The sequence below is a fragment of the Chionomys nivalis genome, chromosome 1 (genome assembly GCF_950005125.1).
Source record: "Chionomys nivalis chromosome 1, mChiNiv1.1, whole genome shotgun sequence".
Taxonomy (NCBI): domain Eukaryota; kingdom Metazoa; phylum Chordata; class Mammalia; order Rodentia; family Cricetidae; genus Chionomys; species Chionomys nivalis.
In genome coordinates, this window is record NC_080086.1 from 79950401 (window position 1) to 79976803 (window position 26403).

Here is a 26403-nt window from a genome sequence, read left to right on the forward strand (position 1 = left end):
TGTCTCCCCGCCCTTTCTATGTCAGTGGTTCTCAACCTTCCTAATGCTGAGACCCTTTAATACAGTCCTCTATCATAAGGAATTATCAGTGACCCCCCCATCATAAAATTATTTCATTGCTACTCCATGACTGTAAATTTGCTTCTGTTATGAATCGTAATGTAAATATCTAATATGCAAACCCTGTGAGGGTTGAAGCCCACAGGTTGATAACCACGACCCTATGTAATCTGTCAACTAGAAATGAAGTCAAAGACAGATTCTGAAGATGTTAACATTAAATAATCATCCAGTTTAGTTAACCCACCGTCTTCTCAGACCGCCAGTTCTCTAAATAAAGGATAGTTTTGAGAGTCATCTGAAAGTAGTAGGTGACAGTAAATCCTGGGATCCTGGTTACAGTAACAACATTCTTCCTGGGACTCAGTCTATCACTTGGGGTCCTGGACACTTTTCCTATCTGAGAAACAAATGTGTGTGTGTGTGTGTGTGTGTGTGTGTGTGTGTGTGTGTGAATATTACAACTTTTTAAAATAGATTTTCTTTTAAAAACAATCTTTTTTTATTTACATACTAATCCCACCTCCTCCCTCCTCCCGCTTCCCCTTTCTCCCCACCCCGCCCCCAACTACTCCTCAGAGAAGGTAAGGCTTCTCATGGGGAGTCTACAAAGTCTGTCACATAACTTTGAGGCAGGACCAAGGCCCTCCCTGCTATATCTAGGCTAAGCAAGGTATCCCTCCATAGAGAATGGGCTCCAAAAAGCGAGTTAAAGCACTAGGTATAAATCATGGTCCCAGTGCCAGTGGCCCCAGACTGCTTAAGCAATACAACTGTTGTATATCTCAACTTTAATTATAATTTATATAGCATAAGCTTTACTTCCTTATCACGCATAACCTCATAGTCTTTTTTTAATATTTATTTATTTATTTCTTTATTATGTATACAATATTCTGTCTGTGTGTGTGCCTGAAGGCCAGAAGAGGGCACCAGACCCCATCACAGATGGTTGTGAGCCACCATGTGGTTGCTGGGAATTGAACTCAGGATCTTTGGAAGAGCAGGCTATGCTCTTAACCTCTGAGCCATCTCTCCAGCCCCAACCTCATAGTCTTTTATAAATTTACAAATCTGTGCAACCATTATCACTAACTCCAGAAGGTTCCCCTAAAAGAAACTCATTAACATGTGGGAGGTGGGGAAGGAGAACCAAAAATTCAGGGTCATCCTCCCTGAGGAGGACACAGTGAGTTGGCGGCCAGCTTGGAGGAGACCTTCTGAGGCTGGTGAAGTCTGTGCTGCCCCCCCAGGAGCGGTCAGTTCTAGCCTGGTTCTATCAGAAGAAGGTGTGGATCCTTATGAGAATCACAGAAACTTGGGGTTGGAACTTGACTGGTGGGTGGGGCACCTCCTGATATTATTATACAGATTCGAGTGGACGAGCAGGATAAGGTTGAGGCCGCTTGTGCTTAAAGCTTTAGGCTGCGTTTCTGCAGTGGCTTCCAGCCACCCTTTGTGTGGAAGGGAAGAAGGAGGAGTTAGCCTTGACCTTCAAAACCACAAACGCCCCCAAGGAGCTCTGCTGGTGGAGGACACAGTCAAGACCAGCATGGTTGATTATAAACTGAAACAAGAATCCAAGGAAGGAGAGGCAGAGAAGCCCTAGTCAAAGCTGTAGCTGGTCACAGCAGCTTCCTGTTCCCACTGCATCCACTTGGATGTCCAGCCTCCTCGTACCCTGGGTTCTACACAGATTTGCCATAAACACTGTGAATGCATGCAAAATACACTGCTTAATTAATTATCTTAATCCTGTGGTTTCTTTCAGCTCTTTTGTCATCTTAATGCAATTAGTGTATGCTTTAATTACATACACAGCCTCCGAACTGAAATCAACTTTGACAGCTTGAGAAGTGAATTTTATCCAATCTGGGGCAAGATTGCCTATAAAATTGCCTTGGTCTGTTTATTTTTACTTTGTATTATTTTTTGTGTATGAGTGTTTTGTCTGCATGTACGCCTGTGTACCACTTGCATGCCTGTATCAGTGGAGGTCAAAAGAGGGAGTCAGGTCTTCCCTCATCCCTCCTCATCTAGAATCCCAGATGGTTATGAGCTGCCATGTGCGTGCTGGAAACTGAGCTCCGGAAAAACAGTCAATGCTTTGAACAGCTAACTCACCTCTACAGCTTTGATCTAATTATTTATAGAACTAATTGCTGTATAGTTTTAAAATCTACATATGTTTTAAAATAAAAGCCTATTAAGAAGATGGAAGAAGCTCTTATATGGTAGTTCCTGTGCTGAACGCCCCAGGAAGCAGCTCCTAAAGAGCAATTCAGCTGATCCTCCAGCCTTAGGTCCTCTCCCTGATGAGGGATCAAAGTAAGCTTCACAGAATATTCCGGCTGCCCTCTCGCCCCAGGATGGTGCTGTCCTATGGGTCTGATAGAGCCAGGCAGAGGGCACTGTGGAAGAGCCAGCCCCGTGGATGGTGCTGCTGTCCTTGGATGCTCATGAAGACGTCTTTGGGAATACTATGACAAACACTGCTGACTGTCGTGGCATTTCGAGAGGACCAGTTTCTTTGGCCTCTGAAAGGTTAGGTGCACCTCATGGAATGCACAGAAACACTTTGGAGACGGTCCCTAACTGACTTATACCCCTCGGACGCCTGTGTCAATTCCATGGCAAGCCTCTGGCGCCATCTTGTGTTTGGAAGACCTATCCCACACCGTGAGCACAGTCTCCAACTGAGGAGACTGTCCCAGTCTAGTCAGCGGCAGCTGGGTGACACCTTCTGAGGCTGTGGGTGACAAGGGGATGGCATGTGTGCTGGAAGAAACAGAGGCCCCAAAGATCAGAACTTCAAGGTAATCGAGTTCCATGAAGAAGAGGCGGGGGGTGGGGGGGTAGAGAAAAGGAAGAGGAGAGGGAGAAACTGAGTCGGATTTTTCCCTAGAGTAGACTTATGTTTGATAGAAAAAGTATTATCCTAGTAAGATTTTTTTTTTTGAGCTAAGTCGATGCACCCATCTGGTGGATTTTAGCACAGGCCAGATCCATGAAAGTCAAAGGACAGAAGGGCCTTCCTTCTTCCCACATTGTCCTCTGTTTTCTCATCTAAAAACAAAACAAAGTTTTTAATCCCAGCATTCGGTGGGTGGGTGGGGGGGTGCGTAGAAAGTTCTAGGGGGTCAGAGCTATAGAGAGAGAGACCCTGTCTCAAAAACAGATAGATAGATAATAAAAATAAAACAAAACATAACTTTACCAGCTTTTATTCTATTGAGTGGCAGAGAGGATCGTGAGTAAAAGAAAACCCAAGGCCTGAGAGGGGCTTAATGAGCAGGAAAGCTCTCCTCTCTTCCAGCCCCCTTCGCCACCCTTCCGCCACGCCCCTCCTCCACGCTGCCACGCCCCTCCTCCACGCCCTATCCACGCCCCCTTGGGAGGAGCTCCTCCCCACCTTTGGAATTAGACTCACTCAGGACCTCGGGCTCGGGACTGCAGATTCGTGCTTGTCGCTTACTGACCTCGAGTAGCCAGGCAGCTCCGCGTCCCCACGGTAACGTCGTCCCGGCCCCGCTGCGTCCCCCGCTTTCTCCGCGGTGATTTGTCCGAGTCCTGGCTGCTGTCCCGCCCCGGCGGCTCAGTTTGGTTTCCCGGCCAGCGTCTTAACGCCTGCTGGGGCTTTGAGATGGCAGCAGTCAGTGCGGGTGGAGGATTCGCGTTTTCCACCTGCAGCTGGGGTTCAGCAGTGCGGGGAGAACCCCGAAACTTAGGGCAGTTCGCTGTGTTCAGAGGCGGGAGGGGGGGCGGGCCTTAGGCCTCTGCGAGCTCGCCAGCGGTTCTAGCGCCACCTCCCATCCCCCCCACCCCATCGAGCCTGCCTTATACTCCAACCCATCTACTGCTGGGACCCGAGTCTCCAAGACTTTCCAGACGCAGAATCCCGGCTCATAGGCAGATATCCCTGTTATTATTATTTATCGTGTTTATTCCCGTCTCCATTCTGGAATAAAATCCAGAGAAGTCCCAAGAAGTAATTATCACGATAATGTACTGCAGACGTTTGAGTCCAGAGTCCTCACACAACAGTCTAATGAAAGTGCAACTGATTCCTTTTTGAGCTTTGCTAAAAAACAAAACAACAACAAAAACCTTCAGGTGTGTTTCTTGTAGTTATAGACTGGGAACGCTGTCTCTTGAAGTCATAGGTCAGAATTGTAAGGAGCTTGGGCCTCCATGCTTAACCAGGCCAGCTTCTTATTGCTCACACAGAACTTTCTGGCACGAGCTGAGTTCAAGCCAGGCTCTTTCTTTCCTCTGTTCCTTGTTCAGTCTTTCTTGGGTTGCAGAATCCCGAGGCCCCCTCTGCACCGGGTACCATATGGTCCATTCCACTGAGAATGGGGCTTTGGGGAAATGGTCTTTTTTGGCAGTTCCTTGTAGCCCAACCTGCTTCTGGCCTGTCCCAGCACCTACAGCATTTTGGCTGGGGATTCAGTAGCTCACTTGTGGCATTTCCTTTAGTCTGGTCCGGTAAAGTTATGCAGCGAGGATTTCAGGCCAGTTTGCATAAGCACAAACACTCTCCACAGCGTTTTGGAATTCCCTATGATAACTGCAGACACTGCTGAGCCTCTGACCTCCTGACCCTGCTTCTGCCTTCTGAGATGCTGTGCTTGCCTTGCTTTTGTTTTTTGTCATGGGCTCCTGTGTGGGGTGACTGTATACCCCAGATTCCTAAAGTCATTTCTGTTTACACACATTGTCCCAGCATGACAGTGTCCATCCCAGTTCTAGGTAGTAATATTTCAGGCATGCCTAATGCACAGGACTGCAGATAGCGATGAATAAGGCCCAAAATGGAATTGTGCAGTTATTTTAAAATCTTATGTGATTTTATTTTTTCCCTTACCTTTCTAATCTGATGGCACCATTCTGAGGCTTGAACTTTGTAGATAGCCAAGTCGTGTGGCAATGTCGGAAGGTCGGTGTGCCTGGTAATAATTAGCACACCTGAATGCACATGCATTCGTAGGCAGCAAGAGTGGCGCGTGGCAGCTGATGTAGAACTCATGGTGGACCCACAGTTGTCAGAGACCTGAAGCAGGAAACCACAACCTCGGGACCAGGAATGGAGCTCAGTGGCAGAGAAATGACAGAACACCAGGGGGTCCATCTCCAGGGTCAGGAAGAGAAAAACGGAATTCTTCCAGGTCTCCAGATCTCCCCTTCTCGTGGCAGGGGTGTAGACATGCTGAAGTGGTATTGGGAGTTATGTGTAGTCAAATTGATCACCCTAGTTACTGTGAGGCTTTAGCATGGGAACCCCTAAATTCTGCTGTGATCTCTGTCCCATTCTAAGCAACTGAAGCCTTTGAATCCATGCCAGGAGCCAGAGCCAATTAGCCATGGCTAGAGAGTTTCAAAGGCAGTATTCAAGCTATACTGCTGGCCTTCTAGAATTAGGCTCTGAGGTAGGCCACAGGTTATTGCTAATAATGCCTAACTTTCCTGATTTGCCTAGGATTGAGGGTCTCCTGGGACATGGGACTTGCAGTTTTAAAAAACATGTATTTTGTTTAGTATTCATACATGCTTATAACATGTTTTGATCATATATCTGTCCTATTCCTTCCCCTCTGGTTCCTCCCCACCACTTTTCCCTCCCAACTTCATGTGCTCTCCCTCCTTAAAAAACAAAAACAAACAAAAGCCCTACTGAGTCCATTTAGTTCATAGGTCTGGGTAGCCTCTCAGATTGACTCCCAATTACCCATTCATGTAGGTTGTGAGTAGAGCAGCAACGATCATGGATGAGCCAGATCTTTGTAATAGAGTCGAGCGTCCTTTGGGATGCTCATTTGGTAGATTCATTTCTAGCTTTTTGAGGAATCGCTGCGCCAACTTCTATAGTGGTGGCAAAGACTTGCACTCCCACCAGCAGTGAATAACTGTCCCCCTTTCCTCATATGCCAGATATTCTGGTCTTTTCCCTACTAAGAAGCCTGTCAAAAATGGCAGCTACCTGCTATTACTATGATCTCTCTCCATTCCAAGGTTTTCTTGGTCACTGGTAAGGGTTGTGGTTCTCTTTTCCCAGCATGCTCCAGTACTTACACCTGGAGGTAGTGGGCTCAGTGGAGTTGCCTGTTTTGATCAGAAGGATCATAATTTACACAAGACTTGACAAAACTGAGATGAGATTCAAATTAGGGCTGCCAAAGCCATGTCTGAGATGCATATCCCAGTGAGTGGTGGCTCAGACATTAGGTCAGAGGGCTGTGGATACTCAGCTTCATCCTGTGAGGTGCCGGGAGCTTGAAGACCAGCCACCTCTTGGACTCTTCCTCTGCAGGCTTCCAGGATCATGTGGTACACCAGCACCCGGGGAGTAGCTCCACGGGTCAACTTTGAAGGAGCCCTCTTCTCTGGCTATGCACCAGATGGGGGCCTCTATGTGCCAGAGGAGCTCCCACAGCTGGACAGAGAGACCCTGCGTCGCTGGAGCACGCTTTCCTATCGCAGCCTGGTGAAGGAGCTGTGTGCCCTCTTCATTAGCCTAGAGCTCATTCCAAGGCATGACCTAAATGGTGAGTGTTGATGAATGTCTCTCTCATTCATCCAGACGCCTAGATGACTATCTTGCCTTGTTGAGTGACCTGGGACATGTTGTCTCAAGCTGGAATGTGCAATTAATTTCCCTCAAGAAGCTCAATTTTAAAAGCAGACTCTAATTCAGTAGATTTGGGTATGTCTTAGTTATTTTTCTATTCTGTGATGAGTCACCATCAAGGCAACTTAGAGAAAAAAGAGTTTATTTGGGACTTACAGTTTGGGATGGTTAGAGTTTATGACCATCATGGTAGGGAGCATGGCTGCAGGCATGGTGCCGAAGCAGTAGCTCAGTACCTCATCTTGATCTACAAGCATGAGGCAGAGAGAGCTAACTGGGGATGATACAGGCTTTTGGAATCTCAAAGTCTACCCAGTTCACCCCAGTGAACTAATCCTTCCCAAACAGTTCCACCTCATGTGGACCAAGCATTCAAACATATGAGTCCACGGGAGCCATTCAGAAATCACAGGATTGGGTGTAAGGATCCTGCCTTTCTATTAAGTGCCTATGTCTGACTACAGCTGTTGGTTCTCAGGTGACACTTGACAAGAAGAAAACCCATGGGGTAATATTTTAGCCATCATTTCTGTTGCTGTGGTAAAACATCATGACCAAAGCAATTTGGGGAGGAAAAGGTTTCTTTCAACATACAACTCTCTGGTCATGCTCTATTACTGAGAGAAGTCAGGGGCAGGAACTGAAGTAGAAGACGTGGAAAAGTACCGCTTACTGGCATGTTCCCCATAGCTTGTTTATCCTTCCTTCTTATACATGCCTGAACCCTGCCCAGGGGTGACACCACCCCCAGAGAGCTGAGCCTCTCCCACATCAGTCATGAACAAGAAAATCCCCTCAGACTTTCCTACCAGCCGGTCTGAGGGAGGCAATACCACAGTTGATATTCTCTTTTCCCAGATGTGTCTAGGCTTGTGTCAAGTTGACAAAAGTCATGGTAGGTTTTGTAGTTGGGGAGGAGGAAGGACTGCACATGACCAACAATGATGATGTCCCCTGGCAGGGTTAGACATTTCAAAGTCAGCTCAGACACGTTAACCTAGAGCCCACATTTTAATATGATCTCAAGTGCCATCCATGACAGACGTTCAAGAAGCTCAGTTCTAGACTGTGACTAAGTTTGTATATCAGCTATGCCCAGGTCCTGGCACCACAGACGTGAGATTTAGTATTGCAAAGAACAAACTAACAACACTTCGATCTTTAGGGAAAAAAATTAGGAGGCTGAAACTGCTTATTTGATCTACGATTTGATCTTCTATTAAAGTACATGCTTATAAAGACTCAAATAAGCTGGAGAGAAGGCTCAATAGTTAAAAGCACTGGCTGCTCTTCCAGAGAATCTGGATTCAGTTCCCACGATCCACATGCTGGCTCATAACCATCTGTGACTCTAGCTCCAGGGGATCTGACTCCCTCTTCTGGCCTCTTCAGGCACTGCACACACATGGTACATACACATACATGCAGATGTTTACCCATTCATATAAGATAAATAAAAATACAATAAAAAGCGTTAATGGTGTAAGTCACAAAACAACCCCACACCAGTTCAGAATTATGAATAATAAAAGGGTTAAACTTACAGATTACTGTCCTAGACAACAGTCCTTTGCACGAACAGGAACAGAGTCTAGCAGCCAGAAGCGGGAGCTGGAAGCAAGGGAGTGGGTACACAGTTACTGCTGCTTTTACAGTATGAGACCACGCCCAAGTGAGCTGGTATCTTAAAGGCTATTGGCTGAAGGAGCAGAATGTGCTCCCACAGCAAAGATTAAATTAAAAAGTATGCAAAATAAAAACTAGATGTTTTCTAGAGCCAGTTCTAGCCTCTGGGGTATTTGAGGAATATATGAGCAGCTTAATACATGCCCCCCGGATTTTTCTAGACCTTTACAATTCTGTTCCTAAATATGTCATTTAAGATCAGATTTTCTGGACTTTTTAGCTGGCAATGAGAGATAAAAAGTTTATAGAGGCAGAAAGAGAACTTGAAGAGATAATGCCTTCACCTGCTGTCCAATCTCTACTCTCACAGATCTGATTGACCAAGCCTTCAACCGATTCCGCCACAGAGATGTGGTCAATCTGTGCAGGCTGAAGAATGGGCTGAACATATTGGAGCTGTGGCACGGGGCCACATACGCCTTTAAGGACCTGTCCCTATCGTGCACAGCTCAGTTCCTGCAGTACTTCCTGCAGAAGAGGAAGAAGCATGTCACCATTGTTGTAGGTGGGTGTGGGAAGGGGCAAGGTCCTTTAGCACCCCAGCTGGAGTGTGCCCATGCACAGGGTTGAACCTCTTAAGGCTTATGCTATCAGTTCTTGTAGATCAGCAGTTCTCAGCCTGTGTGGCCATGTTCCTTTCGGGGTTGGATGATGACCCTTTCACAGAGGTCACCTAGGACCATCAGAAAACACAGATCTTTACATTGTGATTCATAACAGTAGCAAAATTATAGTTATGAAGTAGCAATGAAAATAATTTTATGGTGGGGGTCACCACAACATGAGGAACTGTAGTAAAGGCTCACAACCTTCGGAAGGCTGAGAGCCAGTTTTTAGAGGGTTTCTAGCCTATTTTTATGCCACAGATTCTGCATTGGTTAATTTTCTCATTGCTGTGACAACATACCTGACAGAAGCCACTTAAGGGAGGAAGGTTTGCTGCTCACAGTTGGGTTTGAGAGTGCGGTTCACATGGCAGGGAAGGCGTGGTGGCAGGGGCTTGAGGCATCTGTCACATTGTCTCAGCAGTCCGGCAGCAAGTAGCATGGATGCTGGTGCTCATCTTGCTTTCTTGGCTTTATTTTGTCCAGGACCATAGCTCATAGAGTGGTTCTGCCTACCTTCAGGGTTGGCCTTCCCTTTTCAGTCTAACCTTTCTAGAAATGCCCTTATAGACACGACCACTTGTATGTTTCCATGGTGATTCTAAGCACCATCAAGTTGATAAGATTAGGTATCATAGTTCCCTTTGTCAGTCTGCTAAAGGATGAGGATACTTCTCATAATAATTTTAGGTGTACAGAATACTCGTTAATGTCCTGGATTTTATTAGCATATTTAAGGACCCTGGGATAAGTACTAAGCACCTATCTTTCAAGTATTTGAAAACCATTTGTTGCTGCATTGGGCTCCAATATTTAAAGGTCAATTTCATTCTTTATCCATTCCCCTTGTTCTAAATGGAGGGGTCGGTCTCCTTTCTAGGAACTTCTGGGGACACGGGAAGTGCTTCCATTGAGAGCGTTCAGGGATGCAAGAATATGGACATCATTGTTCTGTTGCCCAAAGGCCTTTGCACAAAGATTCAGGAGCTCCAGATGACAACGGTGCTGAAGGAGAATGTCCATGTATTTGGAGGTAGGTGCAGGGGCTGAGCTGTCCTGGCTTGACTGGCTGTTTTCATTAGCTGTGTATGGAGGTGCTTTGGCTTAGCTTTGGGAAAGTTCTGGGCTTCAAAGTTTTCCACACTAGCTGGCACATGGCTTTAAACTTGCACTGTGTTGAACGATTGCAGCTGGTTCAGGTATCTGTCAGGGCTGCCTCTGTGTAGGTCCACATGTAGGCAGCCATGTAGAACCATAACTTAAGCCAAGCACTTGCTTGGTTTTGGGCACTTAAATATGTTTGTTGTGAGCACAAACATATTTCATAGTTGAGAGACCATGTCAGAGCGTTTTGGCAGTTCATGCCCTTCCTTAGGGGACAGACTCCTAGTTCATGAATGTAAACAGAGCCAAATATTAAAATATGAAGCTGCTCGGTGCTACCAGTTCCGCTATAGTTGGTCATATGATGAAGAGCTTGACTTTCATGGGAATGGTAGCTTTAGGGGTCTTGGTTGGGGTTTTACACACTCTGACCATGCAGCCTGGCACTTGATACACTTGATACACAGGAAATGTTGTAATAATCAATCAATCAATAATGACAATAATGACAGATGGCTGAGGGGTTAAGAGCACTGACTACTCTTCTAGAAGACAGGGTTCAAGTCCCAGCACCCACATGCAGCTCACCACTATCTATAACAGCAGTTCCTGTGGGATCTGATGCCCCCTAGAGCCTGCATGGGCACTGTGTGCACATGGTACACAGACATACATGCAGGCAAAACACCCATGCACATAATATAAAATAAATTTTTAAAAAGATAAATAAAAATAAAATTCCTTCTACAGCTTGCCTGGGTCCTGGTATAGTCCTGTGGTGGTCTCAGTGAAAATGGCCCCCATAAGCTCCTATGTTTGAATGCTTGGTCTCCAGTTAGTGGAGCTGTTTGGGAAGGATTAGGAGCTATAGCTCTGTTGGAGGAGGGATCCCTTTGTTGGAGGTGTGTCACTGGGGATAGGTTTTGAGGTTTCAAAAGTTCAGGCAAGGTGGGTGCCCAATCTCTCTCTCTCTCTCTCTGACTTCTGCCAGTGAATCAAATGTAAAATGTAAACTCTCAGTCATTGCTCCAACCCCATGCCTGCTTGCTTGCTGCTATGTTTCCTCCTATGATGATCTAGAACTAATCCTCTGAAATATAAACAAGTCCCCAATTAAAGACTTCCTTTTATAATTGCCTTGGCCATGGTGTCTCTTCACAGCAATAGAGTAGTAACTAAGATAAACCCCATAGAGGATGATCTGATGTTAATATACCAATGTTGACAAGGAGCCCAGACCCTGGAAAGAAGTCCTCCTATGAGAGAAGCACGAATACCCTTTGTCTAGCTGCACCAGTGCAGAGGAAAAGGCCCCCTGCTCTTTTCTTTGGCAAGCACATGTGCATTCCAGTGTAAAGTCCATGGTTTGGCTAATCCATTGTTGGCAAACTCCTGCACACTGGCCTTGGTGATTGCCCATAGCTGGCTGAATTTTTCCTGTGGTCATTGTGAGGCTTTGATGAAGAATATTTGTGCTCCTGAGGGTCCCTGCTGTTTCCCACATGCCAAGTTTGCTAGTCATGGGTCTAGGGCTGCCTTTTCCTAGCATGAAAGCAGAGAACTGCCACGGATAAAATCTTCACCTGGGAGCTGGAGAGCACTGCCCACCTGTGAATAGTGGCAGCTGTGTGGTTGATAATAAGTGGAGCATGCCATGATTATCATTAGAGCTAAGGTGTTTCTGTTCTGTGTGTCGAGGAGACAGTTCTGCGGGCTTTAAAGTCATCAAACTCGTTCATAAGCAGTGCTGCCCATGTTCTCTTCCTTCTCCGAGGTGTCTGGCTTGACTGTTAAGAGGATGTGTGTAGATTCAGGGGTAACGGGAAAGATGTGTTTTCCCTTTGTGAGCTCAAAGAGTGGGGATGGAATCACGGACACCGAGTTTAAACTTTACTAATTCATCGTCATCATGACTGTGTGTGTGATGAGAAGGGTGTACACGACACAGGGACCACATGAAGGTCAGAAGACTTTGTGGAGTCATTTCTTTTCTTCTACCTTTGAATGCACACCTGAGATCAAACTCAGTCTTTCATGCTTATGTGGTATATAGTATTTTGGAAATACATTTATTTATTTATTTATTTATTTATTTATTTATTTATTTATTTATTTAGTTTACAGGGTCTTACAATTAAGAGAGTGCCTGAGTCTCAGTAGAGAGTTGGGCTTTAGATTTTTCAACAGTCTTGAGACTGATAGATTGTGGGGACTTTTGAAGTTTCACTAAATGCCTTTTGCTTTATGATATGGCCATAAGCCCATGGGGGCCAGGGAGTGGAATGTGGTGGTTTGAATGAGAATGGCCCCTGTATATTTGAGCGCTTGGTCCCTGGTTGGTAAAATTGCTTGGGAGGATTAGGTGTGGCCTTGATAGAGTTGTGTCACTGGAGTGGGCTTTGAGGATTCCAAAGCCCACAGCCATTCCTAATTAGCGCTCTCTCTCTCTCTCTCTCTCTCTCTCTCTCTCTCTCTCTCTCTCTCTCTCTCTGCCTCATGCTTAAGGATGTAAGCTCTCAGCTACCACTTCAGTGCCATGCCTGTCCCCAGTACTATAGCCATAGTGGTCATGGACTCTAAGCCTCTGAAACTGTAAGCCCCCAAAATTTCTTTCTTCTACAAGTTGCGTTGATCATAGTGTCTTATAACAGCAATAGAAAAGTAACAAAGACACACAGCAAGTCTGTTACCCAACTGCTGGGTTTATAAAGGTGATAATTTCCATGTACATTGTGTGATTCCTAAGCACCAAGTACTTAGTAGACAGTAGATGTTCATTGATTATTGTATATATATTTTTAAATTGGAAGTAACAGAAAATCCAACTCAGTCTGTCTGGAAGAACAGTTCCCAGCTTCTGTAACTGCGATACCCAGGGGTGAAGTAGGCTCTCAATTGGTTGATTCTCAGGCTCAGCATTACCATCAGGAACCCAGTACTTCCAAGTCTCTGCTCTGCCCTCCCCAATCCTAGGTTACTTCCTCTTGAGGTCACAGAATGGAGACTTGAGGTAACCAAGTCTCCTTTTTCCTCTGGATCTTCTTTAAAGCAGGGGTGGTTTCTCTAGCTCCCCAGCAAATGTCCTTCTGAGTCTCAGTGACCTGAAAGTCTCACATGTCCATCTTGGATCCGACTCCTGACCCCATGGGGTCAAATTGGCTCGGCCTTAGCAATTGGACTGGGCTGCTTGGTGTGTACATGTGGACTTACAGATGGTCCCCATCTTCATTGCTGCTCTACAGTGATGTTGAGAGACGGGTTTACGGCCCGAGTGGCTGCCCTGGTACTTTCCCCAGTAACCCTTACATGTACACATATGTACACCCCACCTTGAGATATGGATCCAAGTGGAGAATTAGATACAGATATCAGGTAAAGGTTAACCCTGGTGCAATTACTGAGGCAGCTTGATTGGGGTATTGATGTGTTAGACTGGTGGAAAATTTGCCCAATAATTTACCCCATTAATTAAACCAATGTGCACAGCTTCAGGGAAGTTCTGCCCAAGCAAGCTTACCTAGCACATAGCAGCAGGGATCAGGCTGCCCACACTTCACCCACAGGAGAGACATAACCATTTCCCCCTAGCCCCAGTAGAGTTCACATCTTTCAGTTGAGTAAACCCCCTCCTCCTTTCCAGAAGAGTGAAGGACATACTCTTCATGGAATAGTAAAGGCTTGGAATACAAGGGGAATTCTTTTCCCAATATCCCAGAAGGCTGATTTTAGAATATCTTATTTTATAGAATGCAAGACCATTGGAAATAGTTCTGGCCACATTTTCTCTTCTCCCAAGTGAGGACAAATGCTCAGAGTCACTAGAAAAAGTGGCCTGGATTCTGTCCCCGAGGAGCTTATACAGAGCCTGGGAAGCCAGGCCAAGCCAAGTGAAAGTGAAGGAAGCAAAGTCTGGGTCAGAAGGGAGAGGATGGGCCCAGCCTGGGAAGGCCTTGGTGGAGCCCAGTGTGACTGCCCGGGCCTCCTGCTGTTCCTGAGAGCTGCCTTCTTCTCTCTCCCTGGCAGTGGAAGGAAACAGTGATGAACTCGATGAACCCATCAAGGCCGTGTTTGCTGATGTGCCTTTTGTCCAGAGGCACAACCTGATGAGCTTGAACTCCATCAACTGGTCTCGGGTCCTGGTGCAGATGGCACACCACTTCTTTGCTTATTTCCAGTGTGCGCCCTCCTTGGACACGCACCCCCTACCCCCTGTGGAGGTGGTTGTGCCAACAGGAGCTGGGGGTAACCTTGCAGGTAAGGAGACCCAGGGATGCAAATGGACTTTCTAGAAAGCACCCAGCCTTTCAAGCTGCCTTTTGCCTACAAATGTGGAGCAAAAGAAGGTTGTGTTTTTATTCTAAAGAGGACAGAAAACCACATGGGATGTCCTAGGTTTCTTCCAGCTCCAGAGGACGGGAACAGAACAGTCTAGGGTACCACAGTGGGAGGAGATTGAGGACTCAACATGGGGAATTTCATCAGCCTAGCCTGTGCTTACTTGCACAGTAGATAGTAGACAAGTCAAGGCTCAGCCACAAACATAGCTCGGTGTCCTTTCCCCAAATTTGCACTTCACTCCCTACTCTGCCCACTGCCTGTTGAGGGACACCTGCTTTGGGCCATAGCACAGTGTGTCCTCATTACCCTGGGGCCATGGCATCAGCAGGTCTGGCCTTGGCTCTGCCCTTTACTAGCTGAGCCTTGGAGAGTTACTCAGCTGTGAAAGGCTGGCTGATCACCTGCTCAGAGCCGCCTGTGAGGAGCGAGTCTGGCTGTTGGGCGTGTGTGAACTTCGTCCAGGGAAAGTGCTGTCCAGCTGCCTGGCACCGAACACTAAGGAACATTCTCAAGCATTAGCTGTGCACCAGGTGCTGCTGTACTAAGTGCTTTTCATGGGTTAATGATTTCATGGGACTAGGAACCATGGCTATCTCCTGATGTGCATGGACAGTGGGTTCTAGGACCCCCGCGGGTACCAAAATCTGCAGATGTTCAAGTCCCTTCTGTAAAATGGCATGGTGTTTGCATATGACCTACATGCACATATGTGCACATGAGTACTTTAAACCACCTCTGGACGATGTAAAATAGCATACAGTATGCAGGTGCTATCTAAATGGCCATTGTGCTGTAAGGAGTATTTGCAAGACAGAGTCTGAACATGTTTAATACAGGTGCAATTATTTTTTCTTGAGACAGGTTCTCACTATGTAACTCAGGCTGTCCTTGAACTCAGTATAGCCCAGGCTGGTCTGGGAAGTCTCCATCCTCCTACCTCAGCTTCCCAAATGTTGGGATTATAGGATGTATCACCACAGCCTACTTTGGATAGTTTTGATTCCTGGTCAGTTGAGTCTGCACTCAACTTCCATCTGCATTATTCTTGCCGTTTTAGAATGAGGAACTGGACACAGAGACGTTAGCTTCCCGTTTACACAGCTGGTTGGTAGTGGAGCCAGGCTGACAGCCCAGGTAGACTGGAGTCTACATCCTTGCTGTCTCTTGAGAAGGCGATGGTGTTAGCTCTGTCTATTGCATTGCTTCTCTAGGCATCAGTGTAAATTAGGTGAAATAACAAAAGCATCATGTTGGTTAGGAGATTCCTTGGATTTTTAAAGGAAGACAGAGATGATAGTGGGCTGGCAGCTGGCAAGGACGGCTGGTTTCCCCACTACCCAGTGTGCTTCCCTTCAAGCTAGTGATGCCACCTATAGCTGTGCCCTTCATAGCACTTGGCACAAACTAAAGCATGGGCAATACCCAGAGAGGACATCCCATCTGGCATTTTTCCTAAGGACCCATTTGATCAAGTCTTTGGGCGCTCCTGAGCATCCTTTATCCCTCATCATTGAAGAGCACTGTAAAGTTTCCGTGAGGATCAAGTGTCACGAGAGTATGAATGGGCTTTACACAATTAAGGGTGATAGTGGTGAATATTCCCACTGCCCTCCAAAAAGTAAGGGCCTGGAGATGGAATCAGTAGGTGAAGTGTTTGCCACACAAGTCTGAGTTTGGATCTTTAGACATAAAACTGGACATGGTAGCACATATCTGTAATCTCTGTGCTCCCACAGCAAGCTGACAGACAGAAGCCCTAGGAGCTGTGTCACTAGCCTGGCATGTCAGCAGTGAGCAGTTAGCTACCCTCCCTAAAGCAAGGTGGAAGGCGAAGACCTGGGCTCTGCAGTTTGGTAGGATTTGTCTCCTCTTCCGCAGTGGGTGGCCTCACAAACTAACTAAGTGTGTTAGTCCCTGGTGGGTAGGGCACAGTTGCCCTCCTCCTTATCTCTCTCCCTGCTCCTGTGGCTCTTCCCGTTTCTCTCTGTTCTCATCTTCAAACAGCACAAGAGTTTGTCTGCTTTTATTAAGCTCGGTTTAAAGTAAAAGTTCTTCACTTTTGTCCTAAAATCCTGTTGTCTTCCTGTCTTGTCCCAAGCTGGGTGCATTGCTCAGAAGATGGGCCTGCCTATCCGCCTGGTTGTGGCAGTAAACAGCAATGACATCATCCACAGAACTGTCCAGAAGGGAGACTTCTCTCTGGGTGAGGTCGTTAAGCCAACCCTGGCATCCGCTATGGACATTCAGGTGGGCCTGTGGGGAGAAGAGCAGCTTCTGGGGGGTGGGGGTGGGGCAGGACTTGGATAGGGTTGGAATGAGGGTGGCCTGAGACCCTGTCTTTCCACTCAGGTGCCTTACAACATGGAGAGAATCTTCTGGCTGCTCTCTGGCTTTGACAGCCAGGCAACAAGAGCCCTCATGGAACAGTTTGAAAGAACCCAAAGTGTACACCTACCCAAGGAGCTACATAGCAAGGTTGGTCACTGGCCATATGCAGTGGGGGTAGGTCTCTGCAACTTCCATAGCCAGCAGAGTAACGATCTGATGGAAGCAAGATGGCAGCTGAGTTCAACAAGATTCAGTAGACAGTGTTGATTCAAATGTCTGGTGTCTGGCCTCTAGTGGTTTATTTCAGGCATGCTTAAGCACAGTACAACGTGGTGAACATTATTCTTTTGATGATTAATTCAGTCCCGTGTATACAATAAAGCCTACTTAGATCTCCTTGGAGAACCAAATAAGCTAAATACAGATCAGGCACGACTACATCGCAACTCTTGTAAGGTCTGTAAAGATTGATTCTATAGATTTACTGATAAGGGCCTGGGGGATAATCCGGTGCACAGAGCAAAGGTCACCAGGCTAGTGAACACATCCACATCCAGCCTTCTAGGTGGACAGATAGTGGTTAGTACATTTTTTCCCTCGAAAGAGCAACCCTGTGCGCTAAACCTTCTAGGTTCCCCGAGCGCTGTGACATCCCACGGAGGAAGGAAAGGATGCAGCCAGGGGACAGACTTGGGGTTGGAAGTCTGAGCAAGGGAGGGGGAACCAGGAACTTCACAGCTGGCACTGATTGGATGAGGAGAGCTGTGAACACTAAGCCAGCTGTATAAGTGTGGCGCCTTGATTTCCTCATCTGGAGAGCAGGGATAATAAGAAAGCCTGTCTCCTAAGACTGCTGTGAGCTTGGGTGATTAGATACACAGGAGGCACTTTCCAGACTGCTGGGAATATATAACTCCATGCAGTTCCTAGTTCCATTTTTATTTATTAGTGTTGTTAATTTGCAGTAATAGCAACACCTGCACAACAAGGACAAAGTCATTCTGCCCTTCAGGTATGGACAGAGAAGATAGCTCTTCCTGGCCCTCGTCTCTCTTTGTTGTAGTGAGGAGCTGAGGGCAGGCTTTTCGTCCCACCCGGCTCCCGCACAGCTAGCTTTACACCCATAATAACAACACACAAATTGTATTCATTTAAACAATGCCTGGCCCATTATCTGTAGCCTCTTACTGGCTAACTCTCACATCTTGATTAACCCATTTCTGTTAATGTGTGTAGCACCATGAGGTGGTGGCTTACCGGGAAGATTCTAACCTACGTCCATCTTGGGCCGGAGCTTCATAGCGTCTGCCTCACTGCCTTCTTCCTCCCAGCATTCTATTCTGTCTTCCCCACCTACCTAATTTTCTATGCTATCAAAGGGCCAAGGCAGTTTCTTTATTAACCAATGAAAGTAACACATAGACAGATGATCCTCCTCCATCACTTTGTCTCTGTCTCTCTGCTGCAGGAGGAGAGACTCCGTTTAGTTAATAAATACGTTTTATTTATTTTAGGGAACGAGTTAGAAAGTGTTGCTTTTATTTGAATGCAGCCTGTGATGCCTTAAACTTCAGTTCCTCATTCCCACTGGGTGGCCCTGCTGGCTCTGCACCCCCAACCCGGTGACTGGGACAGCTACCTTGCTGCAGCTCTCGTCGTCACAAAGCTCTAGGATGTGCTCCATCTAGATTGCACAGTCTGATTTTACTTCAGTGTCCTCCACTTTAAGAGAATCCTCATTTGCCAACTTGATCTTCCCAAATCCTTTAACTTAGTCCTTTACATGATATAGTTGTTCTTGGTTAGTGTCCCTCCTGAAAGGGTCTTCTCAAAACTGCGTATAGTTATCTGGCCTGAGTTATGCTCTTGAAGACTAAAGTGGGACTTCCTTCTTTTAGAATCTATACTGCTTTAAAAACTTTCCATTATTTTTATTTAATGTTTATGAATGTTTACCTGTGTGTATTGTATGTGTACCTTATGCATGCAGTGCCTGTGGAGGCCAGAAGAGGGCATCAGATCCCCTGGAACAGGAGTTACAGATGGTTGTGAACTACCATGTGGGTGCTGAGAACCAAATTTGAGTTCTCTGCAAGAGATAACTAAGCCATCTCTCCAGCCCTATGCTGCTTTTGACTTAGCCAAACATTAGTTTGTTTGGCCCATGGTTTGTAAGTGAGATCCTCCATTAACACTGGTCATCATATCCTCTGTTTCTTCATATTCTCCCTGACTGTACTCAGATGACACTGTATTTGCTGGAAGGCATCCATCCATCCATCCATCCATCCACCCACCCACCCACCCACCCATCCATCCATCCATCCATACAATCTGTCTGCTATGGTTCAAAAACTAGGTTAGGTGCTGGGAATATGAAGAGAAAATGCAGCTGTCACACTAAGTGATGCATGTAAGTGGTAGAGCACATACTTAGTATGCATTAGGTCCTGCATTCAATCCTCAGAAGTAGGAAAAGGAGGAAGATGAGGAGGAGGAAAAAAATATTGGTTGCCATTTCTGACCCTAATCAGGAAATATCTATATAAACAATCTATGGACCACTTGGTCTCTGATGACACTGAGTACACATATAGTGTTGGCTATGTTGTAAGAACACAGAACATCCTCAGGAAATTATCTGGTGTTCTGAATGCTCAGGGAGGCTGAGAAGGGAGCTTTCCTCTGCCTGTGAGTACTAGGAGGATTTCCAGGGAAGGGCTCCTAAGCAGGGTGGGAACTGACCGGGTAGCTCTCACACCACGGGCAATTTGAACACCCGTGACTTGCGTTGTATCCGGTTGTAGAACAAGACTGTGTGCTAGTTTGATTCATGATCTAAATACATTGGGGTATACCCAAAACTTCTACAGATCCTTCTGCTAAGAAGCTCAAAACTATAATTGAGCCTGGTGGTGGTTGCTCAGTCCTTTAATCCTAGCGTTTGGGAGGCAGAGGCAGGCAAATCTCTGTCAGTTCGGGGCCAGCATGGTCTAGGGTAGCTGGTGATCGTTGGTCCCGGCACCTAAAAAACAAAACAAAACAAAAAAAAAGTTCCAGGACAGGCTCCAAAGCTACAGAGAAACCCAGTCTCGAAAAAAAAACAAGCGAACTGTAATTGGCTCAAAACTCGGAAACTGATTCTACTCTGAGGCGGGTCAGTATTGAGTCTGTAGCATTCATATGAGTCCCGGTGCCGGCGTGGCTGTGGATACAGCAGGGTTTAGTCTGAGTCCTGGTGTTGGTGTGGATACAGTGAGGTTTAGTCTGAGTCCTGGTGTTGGTGTGGATACAGTGAGGTTTAGTCTGAGTCCTGGTGCCGGTGTGGCTGTGGATACAGCAGGGTTTAGTCTGAGTCCCGGTGCTGGCTGTGGTTACAGTGAGGTTTAGTCCTTCTGTAATTCACCAGTCCCGACATTCACCCCTGTCTTCTGACCTTTCAGCTTTCCGAGGCAGTGACATCCGGGTCGGTGTCTGATGAAGCCATCACCCAGACCATGGGCCGCTGCTGGGAGGAGAACCAGTACCTGCTGTGCCCCCACTCAGCCACAGCGGTGAACTACCATTACCAGCAGACTAACAATAGGCAGTCTAGGTACCAGCAGTGAGGTCTGGGGCACGGGGACATAGCTCTTCTCTAAGCAGGGCTTGGCAAGACTAAGGATAGTGATATTGGTGAGCATTGGGTTCTGTGCCCCAAACTACAACTGCACTTAGAAGAGGTGTGAACTATATCCAAGGTCATGAGGGGAGGTGATACCTGAGCTGGGTCTTCATCGGGAAACTTTGCAGGCTTCTCCAGGTAAGTTCAAGGTACTAATCATGTCTCTGTCTTGTCCCCCACCCCTAACCTTTCCCCTGGTCCTCCTTCCTCCATCTTCTCCTTCCCCATCATTCTGCCTGTTTCTCCTGTTCTGCCCCATCTTCAGTACCATATCCCGGTGCTGCCTGGCCTCTGCCTCTGCAGCTAAATTCCCAGAAGCAGTCAAGGCTGCTGGACTGACTCCGCAGACTCCTGCAGAGATCCTAGCCTTGGAGCACAAGGAGACGCGCTGCATCCCGATGCGGAGAGGGGATGACTGGATACAGATGCTGCGGAATACAATTGAGGGCCTGTCCCAGCGGTGGGAAGGTTGTGCTGTGAACCCCTCACAATAGCCAGGCTGCGACTGGCTTGAAGACTCTCGTCCCAGGACCGGCTGGGACAAGATGGCGCAGTAATTAAGAATTCTTGCTCTTGGGTCTTCCAGAGGACCCAAGATTAGTTCCAAGTATCCAAGTCAGGTGGCTCACAACCATGTATGACTCTAGCTATTGAGGTTCTGACACCTCTAGCCTCTGTGGGCAGTACATTCATGTGCACAGATACACATACAGACACACATGCCTACCTATAATATAGAATAATGAAAATAAATCTTTTTAAAAAGTTCCTTGTCCCAGCTGGATGTGGTAGCACATGCCTTTAATTCCAGCATTTAGGAAGAGACAGACAGGTCTCTGTGAGTTCTAGATCAGCCTGGTCTACATGGAAAGTTCCAGGGCAGCCAGATCTATATGGCAAGTTTGTGCTTTTAAGAATATGTTCCTGTCCCAGGGAGCTTTGCCCTTGAGCAGCTCATGTCCCGGCTTCTGGGGAAAGCTGTTTCCTGGAAATCTGCTCCCTTGGCTTTATTCTGTGAGGGCAAGAGTGGCAGCTGGGGTGGAGGGTGGCGGATCTGGAAAGGCTCAGCAAGATCATTCTTCATATGCAAGTTTCTGGAACTGCACCTGATATTAGGGTCAGCTTTAGGCAGCCTTAAAAGGTCTTTGCCTTTAAGACTCCCTTTCAGGGTTCAATTAAAGATACCATGAATAGCTAAAAGGGGGCTAGAAATCTGAGGGTAAAGATTTGAGGGGTAAGAAATCTACTCACAACAGGATTCAACCATCTGTCCATGTTTCTTTATTCTCTCACGGTTCCACCCGCTACTTGTTCTCCTTGTTCTATATTGTTCTTAGTTCCTCATTGTTCCTTAATTCTACATCGTTCCTCCTTGTCCTTAGTTCTACCCATTACCAGGGCTCCCAGCCATATACACCCTTAAAACCTAGCAGGTTCCAGGGCCAGTATTCTTTTGCCCCATAGAAAATCAGATAAGAATATTCACACACACACACACACACACACACACACACACACACACAGAGAGAGAGAGAGAGAGAGAGAGAGAGAGAGAGAGAGAGAGAGAGAGATCAGTATGAGTAGCTAGTCTATGTCCAATGAACTCCTTAATGGAGGAAGTTAGTTAAGAAAGGAATTGAGTCATCAGGGAATTCTAGAGGGGAAGGTTAGTGTGCTACACTTCATTTTTAGATGGTTAGTAAAGAGCTAAGGAGTTTATTTTCTGTAAAATTATGAATAGGGCATGGATTGTTTAAATCAGTGTACCACTTCTTTTCTCCCAGTATGCACAGAGGCTGCAAGGTAACCAGGCAACCTAGGGGAAGCTGATGGCTCTTGATCAGATAGCACATGCACTGGACACTGTAATTTCTATGGACCTAGGTCTGAGTTAGACTTACTGCTCTAAGCAATGAAGAGACCCAGGCCTCTAAATTATCAGTTCTGGGCTGTGCTGTCATCAGCCGTTCTGACCATGTGTGTTGTGGGGTAAAACCAGAGCAGCAGCTTGGGCAGGTAGTAATTCTGTGTCCTTGGAGGTCTGTGAATATCTTAGTACCTTGAACTTACCTGGACCCTAAAATTGGACCAAATGCCTACTGATAAAGATAATTGCAGGAAGGCAAATCCCTGTGCTTATCTAGGAGAGAGGGACAAGGCCTGGCAGTGGGAAACACAGTTCTGAACTGTGGGAACTGATCCCCAAATATGTAACAGAAAGGGAGTTTGCTACAGCGAAAAATTCACAGCAAAGGACAACCACTCATTCACAAAGCAGTAATGCAAAAAAGCCTTGCTTTTTGGCTTAGCCTTTACCAGGTCCTTTGGTGTCGCACCCGTCTTGACCAGCAAGGAAGACGCAACACTGGAGCTCTTTTTGCAAGCAGTTTATTCAGGACCTTATTTACAGCTTCTCTCTCTCTCTCTCTCTCTCTCTCTCTCTCTCTCTCCCCGGGCAAACCTCTCCCAGCCCTTAAATAGGCACGGGTTGCCAACCCCGGATTGCCACGTGGGCACTGTCCATAGGTTCACGCATATGCAAGCAGCTGACGATCATTGTGTGATAATAGCATAAGTCAGGCCTTAGCCATATAAGGAGTTGATTATTACAGAGAGCACTCGCTTTCGGGATCACAGAGGGCGGAAGCCAGCACCATCAGGTGCGGCTCCACGCAGCTCTCTACACATCACCATCAGGTGCGCCTCCACACAGCTCTCTACACATCACCATCAGGTGCGGCTCCACGCAGCTCTCTACACATCACCATCAGGTGCGGCTCCACGCAGCTCTCTACACATCACCATCAGGTGCGGCTCCACGCAGCTCTCTACACCTTGGTTCTGATAAGTCACTTGTGAAAAGATGGCTGAGCAATTACTGTATAATGTTGCAGGTTGCAGCAGTCAGCTCCAGCTCAAAGAGATCAGGATCCAGACCTCTGATGCAAGGCTGCTCACCTATATATTAACCTGGCTCTTATGGTCTCTGGCTCTCCATTTATTCAGTCACCAAACCAAATTCAGAGCCGTGGCCCTCCTCGCCACTTGCTTTCAACCTGCTGAAACATTGGGAGATCCCTGGAACAGAAGCTCTGTTAGTTGGATGGGGCTGTGAGTGGTTGTCGGGGAGAGCAGAGCTGAAGGGTTGAGGGCAGTCCCACTGGCCTGAGAGGGGATACTGAGGCACGTGCCGTCTCCACCTGCTGCACCAGATTGGCTCATCAGAGCAGGTGGGGACAGGGAAGCCTGGGCTGCTGGTGAGGATAGGAGTTGTCACAGACAGAAAGACATGTGGCATCAGTGTACCAACCAAGTCGTCCAGCTTTTTGGTTACTCATGTTACTGGATTCAGATCTTATGGGCAGCAGGAGAAACTTCAGACAAACGCAAGTCCACCATGGCAGTGGCAGTCCTCACGCCTTGGAGGGTGGACTTCCCTCTAGAAAGACAGGGGTGGCAGTGAGTAGAGGAAACTTCTTGGCACCAGAGGATGCTGTGCCCTACCTTTGCAGTTGCTCTGCCCTCATCAAAAGGTAAAGACAGAAGATAGAGAAGATAATAAAGTTTGTGGTCAGAACATCTTGCACAAACCTTGTCTTAAGCCAAGCAAGCTTGAATACTTACATACTATTTCCAGGGAAGAATGGGACAGAGTCAGCAACGGGGCAAAATCAGCGTGAGACTAATCAAGCAATGTTGAACAAGACGAATACACTGTATTTCATGAGCATTGACACACAGCAGTCTGGGAACTGATAACTCCAAGTCTTTCCAGGGGGAAGCCAAGTTTCCAGGAACTGAAATGAACTCCTTTGAGACCCAGGTCTCAGCCCCAAGCAAGGACACAAAACTAGGTTGCTTTTGTTCTTTCATTAAAGCCTCTGAAAAAGCTTTGGACCAGTCCAGTTCTCAACACAGTCCAGCTTGGGCTACTGAATGATTGTTCAATAGTTTTCAAATACTTTTGTAGAGTAAGAGCCCCATGGGGGTGGGGGGGAGGTGCCAGTGAGATGGTTCAGCCTGGTGACCTGAGTTTAGGCCTCAGAATCCGCATAAAGGTAGAAGGAGAGAGTCTGCTCACATCATATTGGAACAATAAATACAAATAAATAAATTGAAAACAAGTCATAATGTGTTCCTGAAAGCACTATAGTGTGTCAGTCACTGCTTTATACAAGTCAGTTCAGGATCCTGATGACAGCATAGCAAGTGTGTGCTCCTCGTGTCCCCATTTTACAAAGGAGCCGACTGGGATTCTGGGAGGTGAGGCAGCATGCCGTGGAGATGGGTCTCACCACGGTATGGCTTTGAGTTCAGTGTGAAGTGTTCATCACAGCTCCTCTAGAGAGCCAGTTGCATTCCTGTGGGGTTCCCTTTGCTATTCTCGACCTCCCATTCTTCCCTCTTCTTTGGGCTCCCCACTCTGGTTACTGATCCCCTTCCCTTTCTTTGCTTTATGTGGTATGTGGCTGTGTTTTCCCAGAAGGGCCACCAGGGGCTGCTGTAGCACTGGTTGCCTAGAGACCTCCCCAGCATGGAGAAGCCACCACAGCTGTGTGGGATCCTAGACTAAAGGCACAGGACACAGCAACACCAGGTGAGAGACTACTCGGGGTACAAACAGGGTACATCCTGGGGACTGGATGGGGAAGAGCAACTGAGAATTTCAAGGTGCACTGACCCTTGGCTAACACCATTCTGGGCTGAACTGTGTCTCCTTCCAAGTCTGCAGATATTGTAAGCCACAATGCCTTTGAATACCACTGTCATTGGAGATAAGGGTTTTAAGATGACAGTTCAGGCCGAGAGTGATCACACACACCTTTGGTCCCAGCATTCTGGAAGCAAACACAGGATGGCTTCTTGAGTTCTAGGTCAGCCAAGGCTGCACACTAACACCTGTCGCAAACAAACAAACAAACAAGCAAAGGAATGAATGGCAATTCAGTCTTTGGGAAACGACCTAATCCAATGTGGGTGCTGTCCTTGTAAGAAGTGGAAAGGACCTAGACATAGACAAAGGTGATGTTTGAGAGACAATCTACAAACCAGAGAGAAAAGCCACACGGTCTGTGATGTGCCACAATGCAGTCAGAATGCACACACACACACACACATGCACACACACACATACACAGCCCATACCTCATGTACACATGTACCACTTAACAGGAAAAGGCAGGAGCTGTAGCATGAGGGCCTGCTTGTTGGGGTTTATGTCCTGCCCAGTTCCCACAGCCAGTAAGCCCCCAAAGAAAAATTATGCAGAGGTCTATATTAATTATAAACTGATTGGTCCATTAGCTCAGGCTTCTTATTAGCTCTTGTAACTTATATTAACCCATTATTCTTATCTATATTAGCCACATGGCTCAGTACCTTATTCAGCGGGGCAGGTCACATCCTGCTTCTTTGGTGGTCTGGGCAGGTCTGGGGAGGAATGGGCTTCCTCTTTCCCAGCATTCTCCTATTCTCATTGCCCCACCTTTACTTCCTGTCTTGTTGTCCCACCTATACTTCCTACATGGCCAATCAGCATTTATTTAAAACATGATTGACAGAATACAGACAATTCTCCCACACCAGGGAGCCTGTTTCAAATGAAGTTAAGAGCAGGCTGAAAATTTCCTCAGCTGTGAGTCTGCTGGTAGCAGGAGCATGAAGCAACCATTTCATCTGTGCGGGCCTCAGTTTCCCCTTCTGCTTGCTGATCAGAATATTTGCAGGCACTAGTTCTTGTAGACCACAAGTTCTTGTAGTTCTTGTAGTTCTTGCTGGCCTCAAACTCACAGAGATCCGCCTGCCACTGCCTCCCGAGTGCTGGGATTAAAGGTGTGCACCACCACAGCCCAACTCAGACCAGTACTTTTAAATTACCTTCTCATTTTACTACTTGCTTTGCCAATTAGCCTTGCTGAGAGGTTGTCTGTCCCTGAAGATAAAGTCTCCCGAGGCTCTGCTCTAGCCCAAAACTAGTACAGCTCGAGCCA

General features: G+C 46.9%; 1 protein-coding gene across 1 annotated transcript; it reads left to right on the forward strand.

The window, feature by feature from the left end:
* The first annotated feature begins 3481 nt into the window (after window positions 1-3481).
* Window positions 3482-21160, forward strand: Thnsl2 (threonine synthase like 2). Its single transcript, XM_057777535.1, has 9 exons — window positions 3482-3571; window positions 6371-6605; window positions 8685-8879; window positions 9860-10012; window positions 14107-14337; window positions 16520-16668; window positions 16771-16896; window positions 20193-20344; window positions 20679-21160. Exons 2-9 carry the CDS (start codon window positions 6383-6385, stop codon window positions 20905-20907), a joined length of 1458 nt encoding a protein of 485 aa, XP_057633518.1. The 5' UTR covers window positions 3482-3571; window positions 6371-6382; the 3' UTR covers window positions 20908-21160.
* The last annotated feature ends 5243 nt before the right edge of the window (window positions 21161-26403 follow it).